Consider the following 15,926-nt stretch of genomic DNA (forward strand, 5'->3'; position numbering starts at 1 on the left):
ACGCCAACCTGGGCTTCACAAAATGCTTTTTTATGATGCAGAAAAACGTTGTCGTAAAACCTTTCACAAACACAGTCATAAAACCAAAACCCTGAGCTTTCTTCCCCGTCCTTCGTTGGAATTTCCTTCTGTTGGAAACTTTCCATCCAGCTCTTATATAGAAAACCAGAAAAAAAAACCCTCTAAGTGGCACCGCTGGGAGCATCAAAGGAATCCAAACACTTCTGGATTTGCACCCTTTCCTCCTGTTCTTCCAGTATATCAGCAAACTGCTTGGATGACCACAACAACACAAGACCTGCTCATCTCATCTCACAGCACGTTCAGGGTGTTGGCACTAAGATATGGGCAAAAGAGCAGACATCCTTAAGTAACAGTGAAAAGCCCAGGAAAGAATAAACATTAATGGGAATCTCTGTGTGTGCTCAGCTTTCTAGTTCCTGAACCTTGCAGGACTGTGACTTCAGATAGAGAGAAAATAAGCACCCATCATAGCCATTGCTTGAACGTTCCTGGAGAGAAACTGGGGAAGGATGAAGAGTCAGCTCTACCCACCCCTGCCAACATCACAGTCGTCCTATACTGGCATAAATCCTGATTTACACCCACCACAGAGATGAAAAGCATCCCCAGCCGTCCAGCCATGAAACTCAACCCTGTTTTCTTTGCTCAGAGAAGAAACTACAGGTGAAATAACAATAATAAATACTGAGCAGAGAACATTAAGTGGTATTCAGACTGCTCAAGCAAATAGAGTTACATCAGCCAAGGAAATCAGAGCAGACCTTGCTAGTCCTGTCAGGGTCTGCAAACCCACTGCTCTTCTGTCCAAGCAGCAGCTGCATTTCCAAGTGTTGCACCAAAGGAAACCAGGCTGGTGAGTGCATGGGAGCCGCTCAAGCAGCACATGTGCTACTAGGGAGGCACGAAGTTTCTTTCTTATTGATTTCCCCTTCAAACCAACTGACCAGCAAAGGAGACTGAATGGGGAGATGTGTTTGGATGCAGTTTGGTAATTGTAAGCTCCCAGGCTCTGCGTAGCACGCGATTCCCTGGCTGCAGGGTGTCTGCACAAGATTCACTGTAAGGAGGCACCGGAGGGTGCTTTCTAATCTTTATGCTCCCAAAGAAACTCCTCCACCTATGAACTCAATGTACCGTGATAAAAGGAGTCAATCTGAGACTGAAACAAGAGCTGTAAGGAGCAGTTCAGGAAGCACTGCCGACACTGGCTTTCATTCCTGCTGGTTTCATTGATTCGTATCCCTGATGTCAGGGCTGATCACTTGAGATGAAATATGCACTTAATATCCTTTTCCTCAGCTAGCAGCCTGTCCTCCACGCCTCTCCCATTGCTTGGCAGCCCCGCTTTCTTCCCAGACGCCCACCCTTAGAAAACACAGAGACGTGACTAAAAAACAAAGACAACCAAAGCAACATCCAACCCATACGCAGCTCTGGGAGCATCTTCCCCATCCAACCACCAGGTGTGTGCCCTGTAGCTTTGGCTGGAGCCACATGGATGGTACCTCGCTGTGACTTGCAGGGATAAGTCTCCATCTCCACCTCGTGGAGGGGATAGGGAGCTTTGGCTGGCATCACGGGCCGGAACATATAGCTGTCGTTGGGCAAGGAGTGCATGCGTGAAACGGAGATCTTGCGGACTGTCAGCAGGTTCTGCGAGTCCTGAGGCTGCAGGCTGCCCGTGCCTCCCTGCAAAGCAAGAGAGAGAGAGGGGTCAGTCAGCATCTGGGTGGGTTTATGGCTTCTTTTTGCTTTAAAACCTCGTGCTCCTCTTGGCATCTCACAGAGAGCCTGCAGCTCTGACTGCAACGGCAGCACAGCTCAGTGCAGAGTTCAGACCGTGGCTGGAAAGAAACAAGGCACCAGAGCGAGACAGGTTCCACGTGCTTCTGGAAATTCATACATGACCTCCTCAAACACACACAGACAGAGGCAGACATGGAAATGTACACCCACAGTAACACCACTACAAACCCTGCAGCCTTTCCCCAGTGCCATCTGGGCACTGCTGACCCCAGGGGATACAGCTGCAGGGCATCTCATGGCACCACACATGTGGGTGCAGAGCTGGATCCAGGGAAGAAAAGGGATTTCTGTGTTTGACCTCAAGCAGGGCTGCTCAACACATCCCCCTCACAATGCACCCCGTTATCTAAAGAACAGTGAATCCCTCTGGGTTTCCTTTAATGTCAGTCTCCCGGTGACTGATGGAAAACATTTTCCCAGCTGCATGTCTTAAATTAAATGTATTTTGCTTTGCTCCTCTGGGCTGTTTTTCCTTTGTGCAAGCAGAACCTGTGCCTGAGATCCCCCACTGGATAATCTGGAGTTCACCAAAGATCTGGTTAAATCTGTTTTATTTTCCATACATTCCTCACGAATTTCTCTCCTCAGATCCCAAAAGAGATGCATTCCGAGACGAATTACTCCATGCTTTTGCCCTCTTGAAGTTGGCTGAGGAGCCGGGGGTCCAGCAGTGGCTATTACAGGTGGTGGGCAGCCAGAGCATCCCTCTGGGCTCTGTTAGAGCACGGTGAGGTGGCTGTGCCAGCTGGCCCTTGGCCATCATAGCTAATGAGCTCCCAGCTAACGAGCTCCAGCATCACAACACTGAGGCTGAATGGCGGCCATCAAGATCCCAGTGCTGCATGGAGAAGAAAAGGCCTCATCCTGTTGTCTTACTCCAGCAGAAGGAATGGGGCACTTCGCTATGAAATCCCAGTTCACCTTAAGGGATCTCACATATCTGTCTTCTCTGGCTGGGACAAATAGACAGACATCCCCTCTGACATAAACAATTGCAGTTTTTAAGTTTTTGGCTATTGAGACCCAATTGAGGGATTTGGGTAAACTCCAAATGGCTCCGAGCCACCATCAGAAGTCCTGTAACTATTAAACGTGTGCAGAGAGTTTGTTGGCTCACACCTGGCGAGCTGCTCTTGACAGCTGGGAAGGTCTGGAGCCACCCCACCTCCACCGCTCCTCCTCTGTGCTGGGAAATGCCTGCTGTGCTTTGGAGCTGCATCCACAGCAATGAGCGTAGCTCCTTCCCAGCCCATGAAGCAGTGAGGGAGAACCCCAGCACATGATGGGGAGGTGCAAGGTAGGAGCCCACTCGCTGTGGGACCCCCCTCAGACCAGCTGAAAGGTAATAAATGGACCCAGGAGGCTCTTGGGGATGCAGCTTGGCATTAAGCATTTTTAGTCAGTGTGTACTGCTCCCACCTCTTTTGTCTGGGGACTGGAAGGCTGCTGGAGCTTTCAGGTGGCTCCATGAATGGCACTTCATTGAGGATTATTCCTTCATATCATTCACTGCCTGTCCTGACCATGGATAACCTGCTTGGTGGTCTTCAAGAGCTTATTGTGAACCCAGAAGTTGCCTGGGGATGCTGTGAGATGCTCGCCACCAGGCGGTGCTTTGACACTCATATGAAAGAGGAAAACGAGCCAAGCTTGAAGCAAATTAATTTTGGATGACCACTGCAAGTTCTCTGATGGCAGTGGATGTGCTCCCCACTGCTGCATGCACACGGAAGAGTGCTACACTGCATCTCCCCTTCCAGGCCCATTTGTGCTGAATGACTGCAGCCCATTGATTTAGGGTATTCAGGAAGCAGGATGAGTGAGGGAAGAGACAGAGAGATGTTTAACAGCCTGCTCTGTCTTGCTGCTCAGCAGTGACCGGGCAGATGACATGCAGCAGCACGGCATGCTGTGCTGTTTTGCACATGGGATGATAGAGGCAGAAGTGGGGCAGCTGTTCCTCTGCTTCCCAGTATCTAATGAGGCACCTCTGGCTGTCTGGGGCTGATGGTACAGACCACCCTGCTCTGAGGCTCCTAACATGGTCTGCTCACCACTGCCAAGCCAAACTCAACTCCAGCATTGAAGGAAGAAGCCTGAAAGCAAAGAGTGCAAGGAAGCTGCCTGCTGTCAGCACACACCTCAAAACTCAGCCCTCACCATGCCTGGCTCAGCTCTCCTTGGACATCCAACAAGGTCTTACAGGTACAGTGAGACAACCAAACTGGTCCATGTTCTCTTCACAAAGCAAGAAAAGGCTCTGCCAGCTTCCAGCTCTCAATGCATTGCTTGAAGGCAGACAGCTGACACATCACATCACACAGCACATACAATCATAGAACCACTGAGGCTGGAAAAGACCTCCCAAACCCCCACCCATCCCACCATGCCCACTGACCACATCCCTCAGTGCCACATCTCCATGGTTTTAGAGCATCTCCAGGGACAGTGACCCACCACTCACTGGGCAGCTGTGCCACTGCATCACCACCACTCTATAGAGAAGAAATTGTTGCTAATATCCAAGCTAAGCCTTCCCTGGCACAGTGTAAGGCCACTGCTTCTCATCCTATCACTAGTTACTGGGATGAGAGGCTGACCCCCATCTCTCTACCCAGCTCTCCTGCACACGCAAAGGCAGCACTAAGAAGGACTGAGGATGGGACGAGCATTGCGGCTGCCAAGCTACAGGTGGAGGACGACTCGGACAGCCCTGCCAGCTGCACAGCACCAAAGCACAATGCCACAATGCAGAACAACAGCACGGAGCCATTCACCTCAGCCTTGCGGCCCCAGGGATGGTGGGAAGGTGTCAGGATATGGTGGGAAACAGAGCAGAAGGACGAGATTTCCATCATGGGAGTCTCAGCCCCCTCCAGTGTGTCTGGGATGGATACAGACACGTTCTCACAGCTCAGCTCCTCCTTCAAATCAGGGAGATAAAAAGCATCAGTAGCAGAGCAAGGCCGTCCCAGTGCTCCAACACGTCTGCCCCATGGTGTTCTGCCCTACTTGCTCAGAGCAGGAAGGAAGAGAAAAGGAAACGTGGGCTGAATGAGTGGCAGGACATGGCAGAGCACCTCGTGACACCCCATACCGACCCTGTGTGAAGAGATGTGCGCTGCTTTCCCTGCTGAGAAAGGCAACACGGGTGTTGGTTGTGTGTTTTCCTGCAGGAATCTCTATTAGCAACTACATTTACATAGCGAATTCCCCATTGCTATGTAACTGAATTCCTTCTTACTCGACTTAATAGAGTCTGATGGATTTTACAAAAATCTAATTTAATGTAATTTAATCTCACATCCCCCATTGATTTTGCAGTAGATTTATTTGCCATCACGGTGACAAAGCAATTCTGTTTTCACTCTTAATCATATGCTGCTGACATGGGATGAGACAATCATCTCTCAGCCCCTCCTTTATTCTGATTGCCTCATTTTTCCACATAACTGGACAAATCAGGGCAGGCAGCATCTGGGACATCAGCCCCAAAGCTTCAGCTTCTTGGTGGGGATATGATGGCACCCAAGGTCCAAGCTGGCCATGCTTAGGCACAGCAAGAGCTTCAATGTGCTTGAGGCTTCTCTGGAAATCCCAGAATGGCACTAAAAAGAACCTGAGCAGGATTTCAGTGACTTTGTGAAAGGAATTTACGCCATCCCTCTCACACGTGTCAGGGCCAGAGCACCAGGACTTCATGAGATTGCTCCCTGGTGCTGCTGCTTGAGCTGAAACAACAAGGAGTGCTGCTCTGCCTGGGGGAACAGGACAGGGACATGGGGCACGACGTGCTTTTAAACTAAAAGATCACGACCTTTGACTTTCAGCTCTCCCCTAGAAGAACATTCACGATGGTGTTAGCCCTGGAGAATGTCACAAGTTGCCTCCTGAGATGACTCCAAGTGTGGGGTGCAGACTCCACCTCTGCCATAAGGCAAGCTGCCTTCCTCCCATGCTGCCTGTAATTGGGACTGAACTGCCAATAGCAGACAGCAGGGACTGGCAGGAACCATTCCCTCCCTCCCCTGAGCACAGGAAGAGCAGACATCTCGAACAAACCATTACCAGGGCTTGGTGCTTTGCCTGCGCTGTTGGCTCTGACTTCATGGCCTCCTGGCTTCTGCAGGGTGCTCTGCTCTCCAGGGCCACTGCACCTCCCCTGCTTCCACTGGTGGCTGAGGTGCTCGCTCCTCGGGACATCTCCAGCTCAATCTCAGCATCCATCTCAGCATCCTCCTTGGCCTCCTTGTTGCTCTCCTCCAAGTGCTTCATCAGCACAGCCACCACCACGTTGACCAGAACGAACTGTGCGATGAGGACGAAGGTGACGAAGTAGACAGGAGAGATAACAGGCAGGTAACTGAGGCAATGCTTGTCTTCCCGAGTGCATTCCCGGAGAGTGTCCTGCAACAGAGGGAACAGGGGAGGGATTCATAAAACTCCAGGGCTCCAAATTACAGAAAGAATAGCTTAATTTCAAAGAGTATCAAAGGCAATTTACAACCCTTCAGAGGGCTGAATCTATAGTAACATATCCCAAGCACAAAAGCTTGTGGGTACAACCCAAACGAATGGAAGAGAATACAGACTCCATCTACAAAGAGGAGGATCTTTTGTTCTTTTGCTTTTTTTCAGTCAAGAGCTGCCTATGTTTACCAGCAAGCTGTAGCTCCGTATCTACAGAGACAAGAAGGAAGAGACGTTGCACACACCTTCATGATACCGTTCCAGTTGTCCCCCGTGGACACCCTGAAGAGGGTGAGGAAGGCCATCCCAAAGTTGGTGAACGTCGCATGTCGGCTCAGCCCTTCACAAGGATTCTCTTCACTGCAGTCTGCAGGAGGATGAGGTGGGAGCACATCAGTGAAGGGCTGTTTGCCAGCGCTCATTTGGAGCTGCCCCTGTGCCCCTTTTGGGGTGTCTCAACACACAGTGCCCCCACTTTGCTTTGTCTGTTATTCTCTTGATTACATTTCCCACCCCAATTATTTTTCCAGGGCCTACCTATGCTAAGTTTTATTTCTATGCAATAAAATCAACTCGTTTTTCTTTTTTTTTTTTCTTTTTCCTGAGAGACAATATACTAACGAATGCAAATGGAACACACAAAACATCCCTCCTTCCATAAAACATGAGCTCATTATGTTCTCCTGATGAAAGGCAGCAATGGTTCTTGCATGGGAGTTTTGCTATTAGGCATTTTAGGTCTTGCCTTGTCCCTGCCATGTGCTGGGCCACCTGAGGGCTGGCACTGGCAAGGCTGTGCCTGGAAACATGGAAAGGATTCAGTACAGCAGAAGGTGCCTCTGCAAATAAGACTTTTTTCCCCCTTTGTGGCTGAATGAATACATATCCATACATCCAGATGAGTAATACAAAACGCACAGTATTTCATTTGGGTGGACACACAGAACCTGTGGAGACTGAAGAATAATTTGTCTTGGATTGAAAGAAATATTCTGCTTTCAGGCATCTGTAACCTGAGCACAGGGCTGGACTCATAAAGGGGATTAATGACAGCCATAAAATCACCGCGGAGGATGGGCCCTTCTGATGCTAACTGGGATGGAAGCATTGGGAGGGCAGACACGTCTGCTTTGCACTGCACGTTTACAGGCACTCGCTGCCTTGCCCAGCTCAGCCAGGTTTATACTCTTCCCTCTGCCTGACTTTGAGTGGTGGACACGTGCACCTCGAGCTGGAGGAAGAAACGATGCTGGACCTGCAGGAACCAGTGGACGCTACGTGATTTATGCAGAGAGAGGAAGGTGGTGCTGAGAGGAACAATGGATGGACAAATTCAGGCAGCTGGAAGAGCAATATCAGCCAAGTGCACAAAACTAATGGAGTGCAGTGGAAGCTGCAAGGAGGGACGTGTTTATGGTGGCACCACTCCAATATGAATCTGACTGCCATCCAGCTCGGCAGACTCGTGTGCTGTCTGAAGTAGCAAACTTCCATCTTTGTGAACACGTCCACGCTAGACAATTATATTTAAACAGTAAATAGCTCCTCTACAGCCAAGGGTGGTGCGGGACAAACCTCTACTGTGTGTGTGCGCATTGGACAGGGTCTGTATTACATCCTCGTATGTCACTTGTGACCCTGAGATCAAGAGAAAGCTTTAATCTTCAGACCGAGAGCTGTGAAGACCCAAGAATAAGGGGAAGAAAGGAAGCAGCTAGGTATCAAATAAATATCAACCGGATGAAATAAATTGTGGCAGGCACATTACTCACCCAGCTTGCCAAACAATTCCACTCCCAGGGCAGCATAGATAAAAAACAGGAGCATAAAAAGTAGGCCAAGGTTCCCTACCTACACAAGGAAAAAGCAGAAGAAGGGTCAGGCAAGTTGAGGTCACAAATTCAATTGCTCCATCACATTTTAAATACAAACAACAAAGGGACACCGGTGGTCAGCGGCGATTCATCTCCTGGCTTCCAGCATCCTGCTGCCCTTCCATGATTCTGCTATGACAGACACAGAGAAGGCTCCCGGGTGGGGGAAGGAGCTCCTATGTGCAAAGCAGCCCCTGGGCCGGCACCTCTCTATCCCAATTCCACTTACCTGGGATGCTGCACTCAGCTATAACCCGGCCAGCCCACAGCCGCAGCCCCGGTGGCACTTAGCTCTGCACTTCAGACAGAAGTAGCTTAAGGGATGCTGGTAGTTTAAGTGACAATATGCTCTGCTTTGAGTTTTAAGGGCCTTTCCTTTCTGCTTGCCAGGTTTGCAATTCTAAGCATGAAGACTGAAGGTTTCATGACATGTTCTGAGCCACAGGAGGACTCGTCTGGTTTTCAACAGCTCTGCTACTCTGAAGGACATTTGGAAAAGGAACACGTGTTCCAGTAGGACATAAATTCCCCCATCCTGGCCAGAGACATTTACAGCAACAACTACCAGACTTTGAGCTTTCAGTGTCTCAGAAGAAAAGCCTTATTCCATTCACCAGCACTCGGATGCAGCATCTTGCAGTCTGAACACTGCGTGGTGTGCTGCTATCAGGTATCAGCAGGCATTTGCAAAGAGGCAATAGGGGATGGTAACAGAAGCGCAACGATGCTGAAGTGAACACAGAGGTTATTGATAATAACGGCATTACATTTATCCACCCCAGAGTCTAAGCCTTTAAATCACCTCAGAGTGCAGATTATTGGTGATTTAGGCAGAGAACATGAAGAGCAGCGTGACCTGACCAGCTAACTGCCTGCCTCTTACCTGCCACTAACTCTGGCCACATTTATTTCCCTGCCACTTTTAAATGTCTATCAGCTTATGATGGAGGCAGAGCCATTTCTGCCCCATTAGATGTGTGTCGTGAGCCTCATTTTATCTCTGAGTAACAGCTGGGTGGTGATTCAGGTACCCAAAGGATTCACCATCCTCAAGGTATCTTCCAGTTAACTCTTTGGTCTCAGAGTGTTCTGACCACGCTGCTTCATGCCATCTGAAAAGTTATCAGGATAACAATGATAACCCAAATTAACACGGCTATCAGTAGGTATTTCTTGTTTGGATTTGTCTGTTTGTTTCTATTAAAGAAATGGGAACAGTCCAATCATCCAGTGGAGACTGTAATTGCAATAAAACCTCAACAGGCTCCTACATGTAGAGCTTTGCAATACCACTAACACTGTTACCACACTCCAGGGAATAATAGAGATAATGCAGCGATGTGGATGGCTGCTCTGGATTATTTCACTGCATGAATTTCTTTGCCTTCTGGAATAACGCCTTCTAGCTCAATTCTGCAGGTCCACTGGCAGTTTGTAAGACATGGGGAGGCAGCCTGCAAAATGACTGCAAATCAGGAAACATGGGGAAAGAGGCACATGCATCCTGCCAGGGAGGCAAATGAGCAAATAACAGCAAACGAAAGTGATAAACAAGTTTTCTAGGTTGAATGTAAATGAAAGGCTGATGCTGTAGCACTGCAGAAGAGGAGCTTGGATTGGTTTTCTTTTCAAAGCAGCCTATAAGCTGAACATTTTACTGCTGTTTTAATGCTTTAGAAGTCAGCCTGCAAACTTCTGGCATCGATGAAATTCCAAAGAATTTAGACTAACATCAAAGTTATTACCAGGTTATCACTCAGCACTATTATCCAGCTGCCAACACACAAAGCACAGCAGCCTTGCAGGCAGAAATACTGATAACTGGTCGTTTTGAACTGAGCTGACATTTGCTCATAAACAACGTGCCCCGTGTGCATTTGTAAAAGATTCTGTATTTAAGTTTATTACTGAACCAACATGTCTTGTAACTAGTCCAGAGAGCACTTGTGGAGTTGCTGCATAGGCTCGGGACATCACGATAAGGCTGAGAAGTGTTTGTTGCATCTGCCCTGAGCTGAGAGCAGTCACAGGGACAGTTTCAAAGCCTGGATGATGCATCTCTTGGAAGGGGATTGAAATCTGTCAGTGATGTGGAAATGTGACCACAAGGGAGAGAGATAGGAGAGAAAGCAGTAAATGAAAGACCTGAGGATGGCTGAAGGCTTTACCTGTACTGCTAAACTCCATCCCATCCAGTATATTGACATCCCGAGCTCACAGCTCCTGACTTGGACAGGGTACCAGCTGCTCAGCAGCCTTTGAGCACCTGATGCTTAAGAGAAAGCAGTGAGCAAAATCAATTACATCTTTTTCAGGTGCTTCAGAAAAACCACTTGGTCTTTTTGTGCAGCTTCTGGCTCTACTGAAGTAGAAGTCAATGCCAGATTTAATATTTTGTCTGTCCCAGCGTGCGGCTTTCTGGTCTGCTTCTCTCAGTAAAGGAAAGGAGGGTCCCATTCAGCCCATGGCCTTCACCAAGGCACGAGCACAGAGAAAGACCCCAGGCACATTCGCAACATCAGCTGAGGTGGAAGCAGTGAGGTCAGCCAGCAGCTGCTGAGCAGGCTAAGACAGCAGGTCTTGAGTCTTGAGTAGGTAATTAATGTCTCTAAAGCACTTTGAGATCCATTGAGGCCAGACAAGAAAAATGCTACGTGTGAATCATGTGGCTGTGAGGAGCAGGAGGGGGCAGAAGCACATCCAGGCACTTTTCCCAGCATCCAAAGGCTGGGATGCCTGTGCTGGAATCTCCATCAAGAACAGAGATCCAACTCTGGTCAGAAACCTCAGCTTTGGCAGCCAGTCATCCAGGCAGGCTCTGAAAAGTGGTTCTGCTCTAGCAGCTCTTAACAGGACAGCCCATACTGTGTTTATCCATCCAGCTCCCCCTGACTGGTGCCTTTGGCTGGGCAGAGAAAACTACAAATAACTCCAGCCTCTGTCAGCCAGGGGCTATCCATCATCTGCTGTGGGGAGACTGGGGCCTGGACGAAGTGAAGCAAAGATGAAGAACATCTTGGAGATGTTGTTGGTGTCCTTAAGTACCTCAGAGAAACCACAGGAGAAGACGGAGCCACTGGTGAACATTTGTGATTCCTCCTGGACCTTCCCTGGCACCCTGGCTGCCATCTGCTGCTGGCTGAAGTGTGTGTTCTTGGGGCGGGGGATGAGAGGCAGGGAGAGAAGCAGAGCTCTCCATCCCACGCAGAAGAGCTGGGAGGCCCCATGCAAGGAGCTCCCTCCCTTCAACACAGTGCATTCCAGTTGGATCTGTGGTCAACCATTGCAGAAGTCCTGGAATAACCCTGCTCAGCAGTGAGGAAAGCAACTCTACTCTTCACACTTCCAGCAAAACCCTTCTCCCACCACTCCTGCGTGGCCTGGGGAAGCTGTCTCTGCTTTAGCTCTTGCAGACACCTCTGCCATTAGCTTTCTGCCTCTCCCTAAGTGACACTGTGGAACCACTGTATGTCCCATCAGAACCCAACCTCTGACCTACGCCAGTAAAAAGCCATTATCTGCAAGCACAGGGCTGCAGAGAAACTATACCAAGCTGTGTTAGCTTGATATGCAAGTGCTGTGCCTCTCAAGTGATACAAACTGATGCTGGGCTACAGGAGGTGTGACACACGCTCCTCTGGACACAGGCCAGTCTTGCTGTCAGTGGGATATAACAGATGAGATCTGAGTTCTCCCATTTCTCATTTTCCCTCTGTATTAGATCACACAGCTACCAGTAACGCCAGTTCCCCCGTGGATTGCTGTGCCTCTGGTCCTAATCTCAATACTGCACAAGGACAGTGGCTTTCACCCCTTGTAGGAAGCCCCTGGGGATGCTCAGATGCCAAGTGCTGCAGGCAAGTCACTGTGTTCACTGTTAATGCACTGATACCAGGAACCATCACTCCTCTGCTGCACTGCCAGCTGTGTGATCCTGCCCAAAGCCCTCAAGCACCCTCTGGTCTCTGCTCTCCCTGCTCTGGGTGAAGCATTGATAAAATATTTGTCTGGTGGTGTCCCACTCCTGTAGTGGCTGGTTGAGACGTGCTGGGGTTCTTCTTGTGCCTCTTCCTGCTCTGACATCAATTATTTCTGCATCACTGGCCCACACCTTGGCATTTCAGTTGGCCATGCAGGCAATGCACACAGGGGCGCCTGTCAAGAGCTATTTCTCATAAAATGAAACCTCTGCCAATCCTTTCCAAGGACATGAGTCCTCATCTTCCTTCCAGCACTCTTCAACCAGAGCAATAAGCTTGGAAGCAAGAAAACACAGGCAAATTTGTGCATTAAACCCTAGAGAAAATGGGCATATTTGCCTGGAAAAGAGAGGCCATCTGTGTGAATTCCAGGAGCATTGGAAAAGGGCCAACCAGACAAGCTCGAGGCTGTGATCATCTCAGTGGTGCAAACACAGGGCCAGTAGAAGAATGGAATGAGCTCCTCTCACTGTATCCACTGAGCCCCACGGTGACCAGCACTACCAGCCAGCAGAGCACTGGTTTCCTTGTTTAGTGATTTCTACTTCTTTTCTCTATGGGTATCTCTCGGGCAGCTCTGCAAGGCTTTCCACTGTGTAGCATAGCACACTCCTACCTACCCATCTTCTAGAACCAGACTCAACTGAAATGCCTGCTGATAAGACATTCCTATTCTTGCTTCACAGTCATTGTGTTTCCAGCACCTGGCAAAAGCAGGCTGTTGTGTACGTCCCATAACTGCCATTAGACAATGCCAAAAAATATGTTCAAGAGCTACAGATAAGCACAGAAACTGCAGCATCAAGAAGAGCTGAACTCCTGGACAGGAACAAACTATAGGCTGTCCTTCAGGGGACGGATAGGACAAGGAGTTCTTCACTTTTTTCCTTGGCACAGACTGTATGTGGGGGGAGTTCCAAGCTTTGAAGACAAGAAGGAGGTAACCCTGGACAGTCCTGCATTTAATTAATGTGCTGTCCACAGAGCAAGTGAAAAAAAAAGAAGGAAGAAAAAGAACCCAGAGAGTTTAAATAGATGGGCTGGATCTCACTTCTCGTCACAGGGGTGCAAATCAGTCATTGCAGCAGAACTAGAGCGGTGCAGATGAGCATAAGGAAAGAGAAAACAGCTATGCAGACCACCTTAGAAAATAAGCCCTTATAGCTGTGCCTTGTAATTCCATGACAGCCTCATTTGCTTTAGAATTAAAAACCCTGCGTTACTTGCTTGAAGTAAAAATATGACCTCAAAAAGCTCGTGGATAAACCACCTCCCTTTGCTCCCTTTGTATCTGCTGCTATTCCTGCAAACAAGATTTGATAGGAAAAATCCACATTTTCCTCTTGTTGGCTCTACAGAGCCAGGCTGGCAACTGGACTGGATTCCACTTTGTGCTGTCAGGAGCAGCAGTGGCTGCAGGTTACTGGCAACCAATACTTGAAATGCTGTGCAGACTGAGCTGGGCTGCTTGGTATGGGAACCACTTACACAATGAGCAACTTCACACAGCCAAAATCAAAGCTATGAGTCTGAGAGTCAAGGGCTGACCCTGCCACAGAAAGAGTGAATTGTACCTCATGGGGCAGGGGATGTGGAAGAGATTAAAGGATTACCATTGAACAGGAGTCCTACGGTGCAGACATTGCATACAAAACCAATGCAGCCACCAGACGTATAAGCAAGTGAATAGCCAGCTGAAGCTTGAGCGGTGTAATTCATTACACTACCTTAATGGGGCTAGAGCTCATAAAGAAGAGTAAAAAACTTGAAACAGATCTTGAAGATATGCTTCGTACTGAGAGATTAAAGGAGTTCAATGTTCTTCTGTTTGTTAGAGTGCAAGAGATTATTTTCTCTCTTATTACCTCCAAAAAGGAGAAGTTCTCAAAGATAAAAGCAAAGTAACATACAATGAAAGAAACAAACATGGTTAATTCAGATTGAAAACATCAGACTTTAAAGAACATACACCTACTGGAAGGATGTATTTCACCAACAGCGGGTGGCTGATACCTCAACGCTTCCCATCCTTAAACAAGACGGGGTGGCTTTTAAGACGTGCTGAAGTCCAGCTCAGAGCTTGGGGACTTGTGTTATGCTGGGAGCTGGCCTCTGTGGTCACAAGGAGCTTTTCAATCTGTGAATAGCACTGAACTGGCTGAGCTGGGTCTTGCAATGTCTACGTGGTGATGTCAGTGCCGGTCGTGCTAACCCAGCTTTGTTTTCAGCTGTTTGGTTTCAAACACCGGGTCTATTTCAAGTCTACACCAGTGCAGCAGATTTTAGCAATTTGTGTTAAAGCAGCACAGGTCAGAGCTGAGGCTGACAGTGCCTTTCTAGGTGACCATGGCCCCATTACTAGCTTAACCTCTTGGTCAACCAGCTGTGAAACTGGAAAATGGATTCCTGTTTGAAAAGGAGAAACTGCCCCAAGTCTGTGTGGTGGGGGTAAAAGCCAGGACAGCACAAGCAGAGATGGCCTACAACAGGGCCATGATGACTGATTCAAACGACCCCAATCACTTTCTGGGGCTAAGAGGGAATGGAGATGGTAGATAAAGACAGTGCCATTTTGAGACCTTTTTCTGACTGCTCTTTCTGTATCTCTTGCCTCTGCTTTTTGTTTTTTTGCTCTCCTCTATTCCATTTCATTCCCTTTCAGACTCTAGGTGAAAGAGAGGAGCTCTGTACAGGAGTAGACAACAGTTTGCTAGAACAGGAGGATGCATCAGGACAGCAAGTCCTTCTGCACTGAAAACAGAAGCTCGAGGTCACTCTGTATTCCAAGAGAAGAGACTCAGCCTGTTTTATGGCATCCATAAATTTGGATCAAAATGGGCTTGTCCCCCAGGCCTGGGGACAGTTGGTTCTCTAGGAGTTACTCAGGCTCTCTCCGCTGCTGAATAAAACCAAATAAGAAGCTGATGAAAATCAACCAAAAGAAGAAGAAAAAGAAATGAGTGCTGTAACGATACCTTATGTTTGTAAGCCCATTTATGGGCATTCTACAAACACCAGATGAAGAATTTTCCCCTGAATGAGTAAACATGGAATTAATTTTTCTTGCCACTTATGTACATTCAATGAGGATCTTCCAGCTGTGGTTTCAAGCTGCTACAATCATTGGAGCAGGAACTCTTGCCCTGCCTTTAAAATGAAAACTAGAGCTTTATGAAAAGCAACCACTGTGGAAGAGATCTCTCCAAACTTCCCTGCCCATCTTATGAATTTCACTGAGGGGCAAAGTGGCGTTTTTATCAGCACCAGATCTGCTTGGAATATCCCTGGGGATTTCCCTGTAAAAGAGGCCTTTGGTTTGAATGTTGGTTGCACGAACACCCCGAGGAAACAAAAAGCCTGGCCTGCAGCCACCCTATTGTTTGGGGGAAAGAAAAGAATGAAGGAGAGAAAATACGCTCTGTAATCACAATGCTTTCAGAAGGAAAATAATAGACACTAATCAAAAGCTTTCTTGAAATGCCAAAACAAGGGTCAAACTGGTAAATTCCATGCCTCGGTCCCAGCCAAGATGGAGCTTTCCTTCACTGAAAAGGAGATCTGAATTCCAAATGGCAAATGTCTCACATTAGAAACATCTTCATGATTGTGATGAAAAGTAGATGGGCCTTTCCAAGAAAAAGAAATTCCCCTTGTTTCCTAGATCCTTTTAATCACACACATAGCAACCATCTCAAAGAGGTATATGTGGGTAACTACACACACTAGTCCTACTGATTCCCTGCTTGATCCTTGAGGTCCTGAGACCCCATAA

At 48.2% G+C, this 15,926-nt stretch overlaps 1 protein-coding gene across 4 annotated transcripts in view; it reads right to left on the reverse strand.

Annotated features, from left to right (window-relative positions):
- CACNA1H (calcium voltage-gated channel subunit alpha1 H) overlaps nt 1-15,926 on the reverse strand; it is a 194,335-nt gene that overhangs the window by 4,615 nt on the left and 173,794 nt on the right. For 2 of the 4 annotated variants that reach the window (XM_085513921.1, XM_015876890.3), the window contains exons 30-34: nt 8,073-8,151; nt 6,546-6,667; nt 5,899-6,237; nt 4,608-4,754; nt 1,530-1,713 (exon numbers count right to left, since the gene is read on the reverse strand). In XM_085513921.1, coding sequence (XP_085370047.1) covers nt 1,530-1,713; nt 4,608-4,754; nt 5,899-6,237; nt 6,546-6,667; nt 8,073-8,151 — 871 coding nt within the window. The remainder of the gene's footprint in view (nt 1-1,529; nt 1,714-4,607; nt 4,755-5,898; nt 6,238-6,545; nt 6,668-8,072; nt 8,152-15,926) is intronic. The other 2 variants (XM_085513923.1, XM_085513922.1) reach the window with 1 other exon arrangement.

The sequence above is a fragment of the Coturnix japonica genome, chromosome 13 (assembly GCF_054131305.1).
Source record: "Coturnix japonica strain WE chromosome 13, WE-NBRP24, whole genome shotgun sequence".
NCBI lineage: Eukaryota > Metazoa > Chordata > Aves > Galliformes > Phasianidae > Coturnix > Coturnix japonica.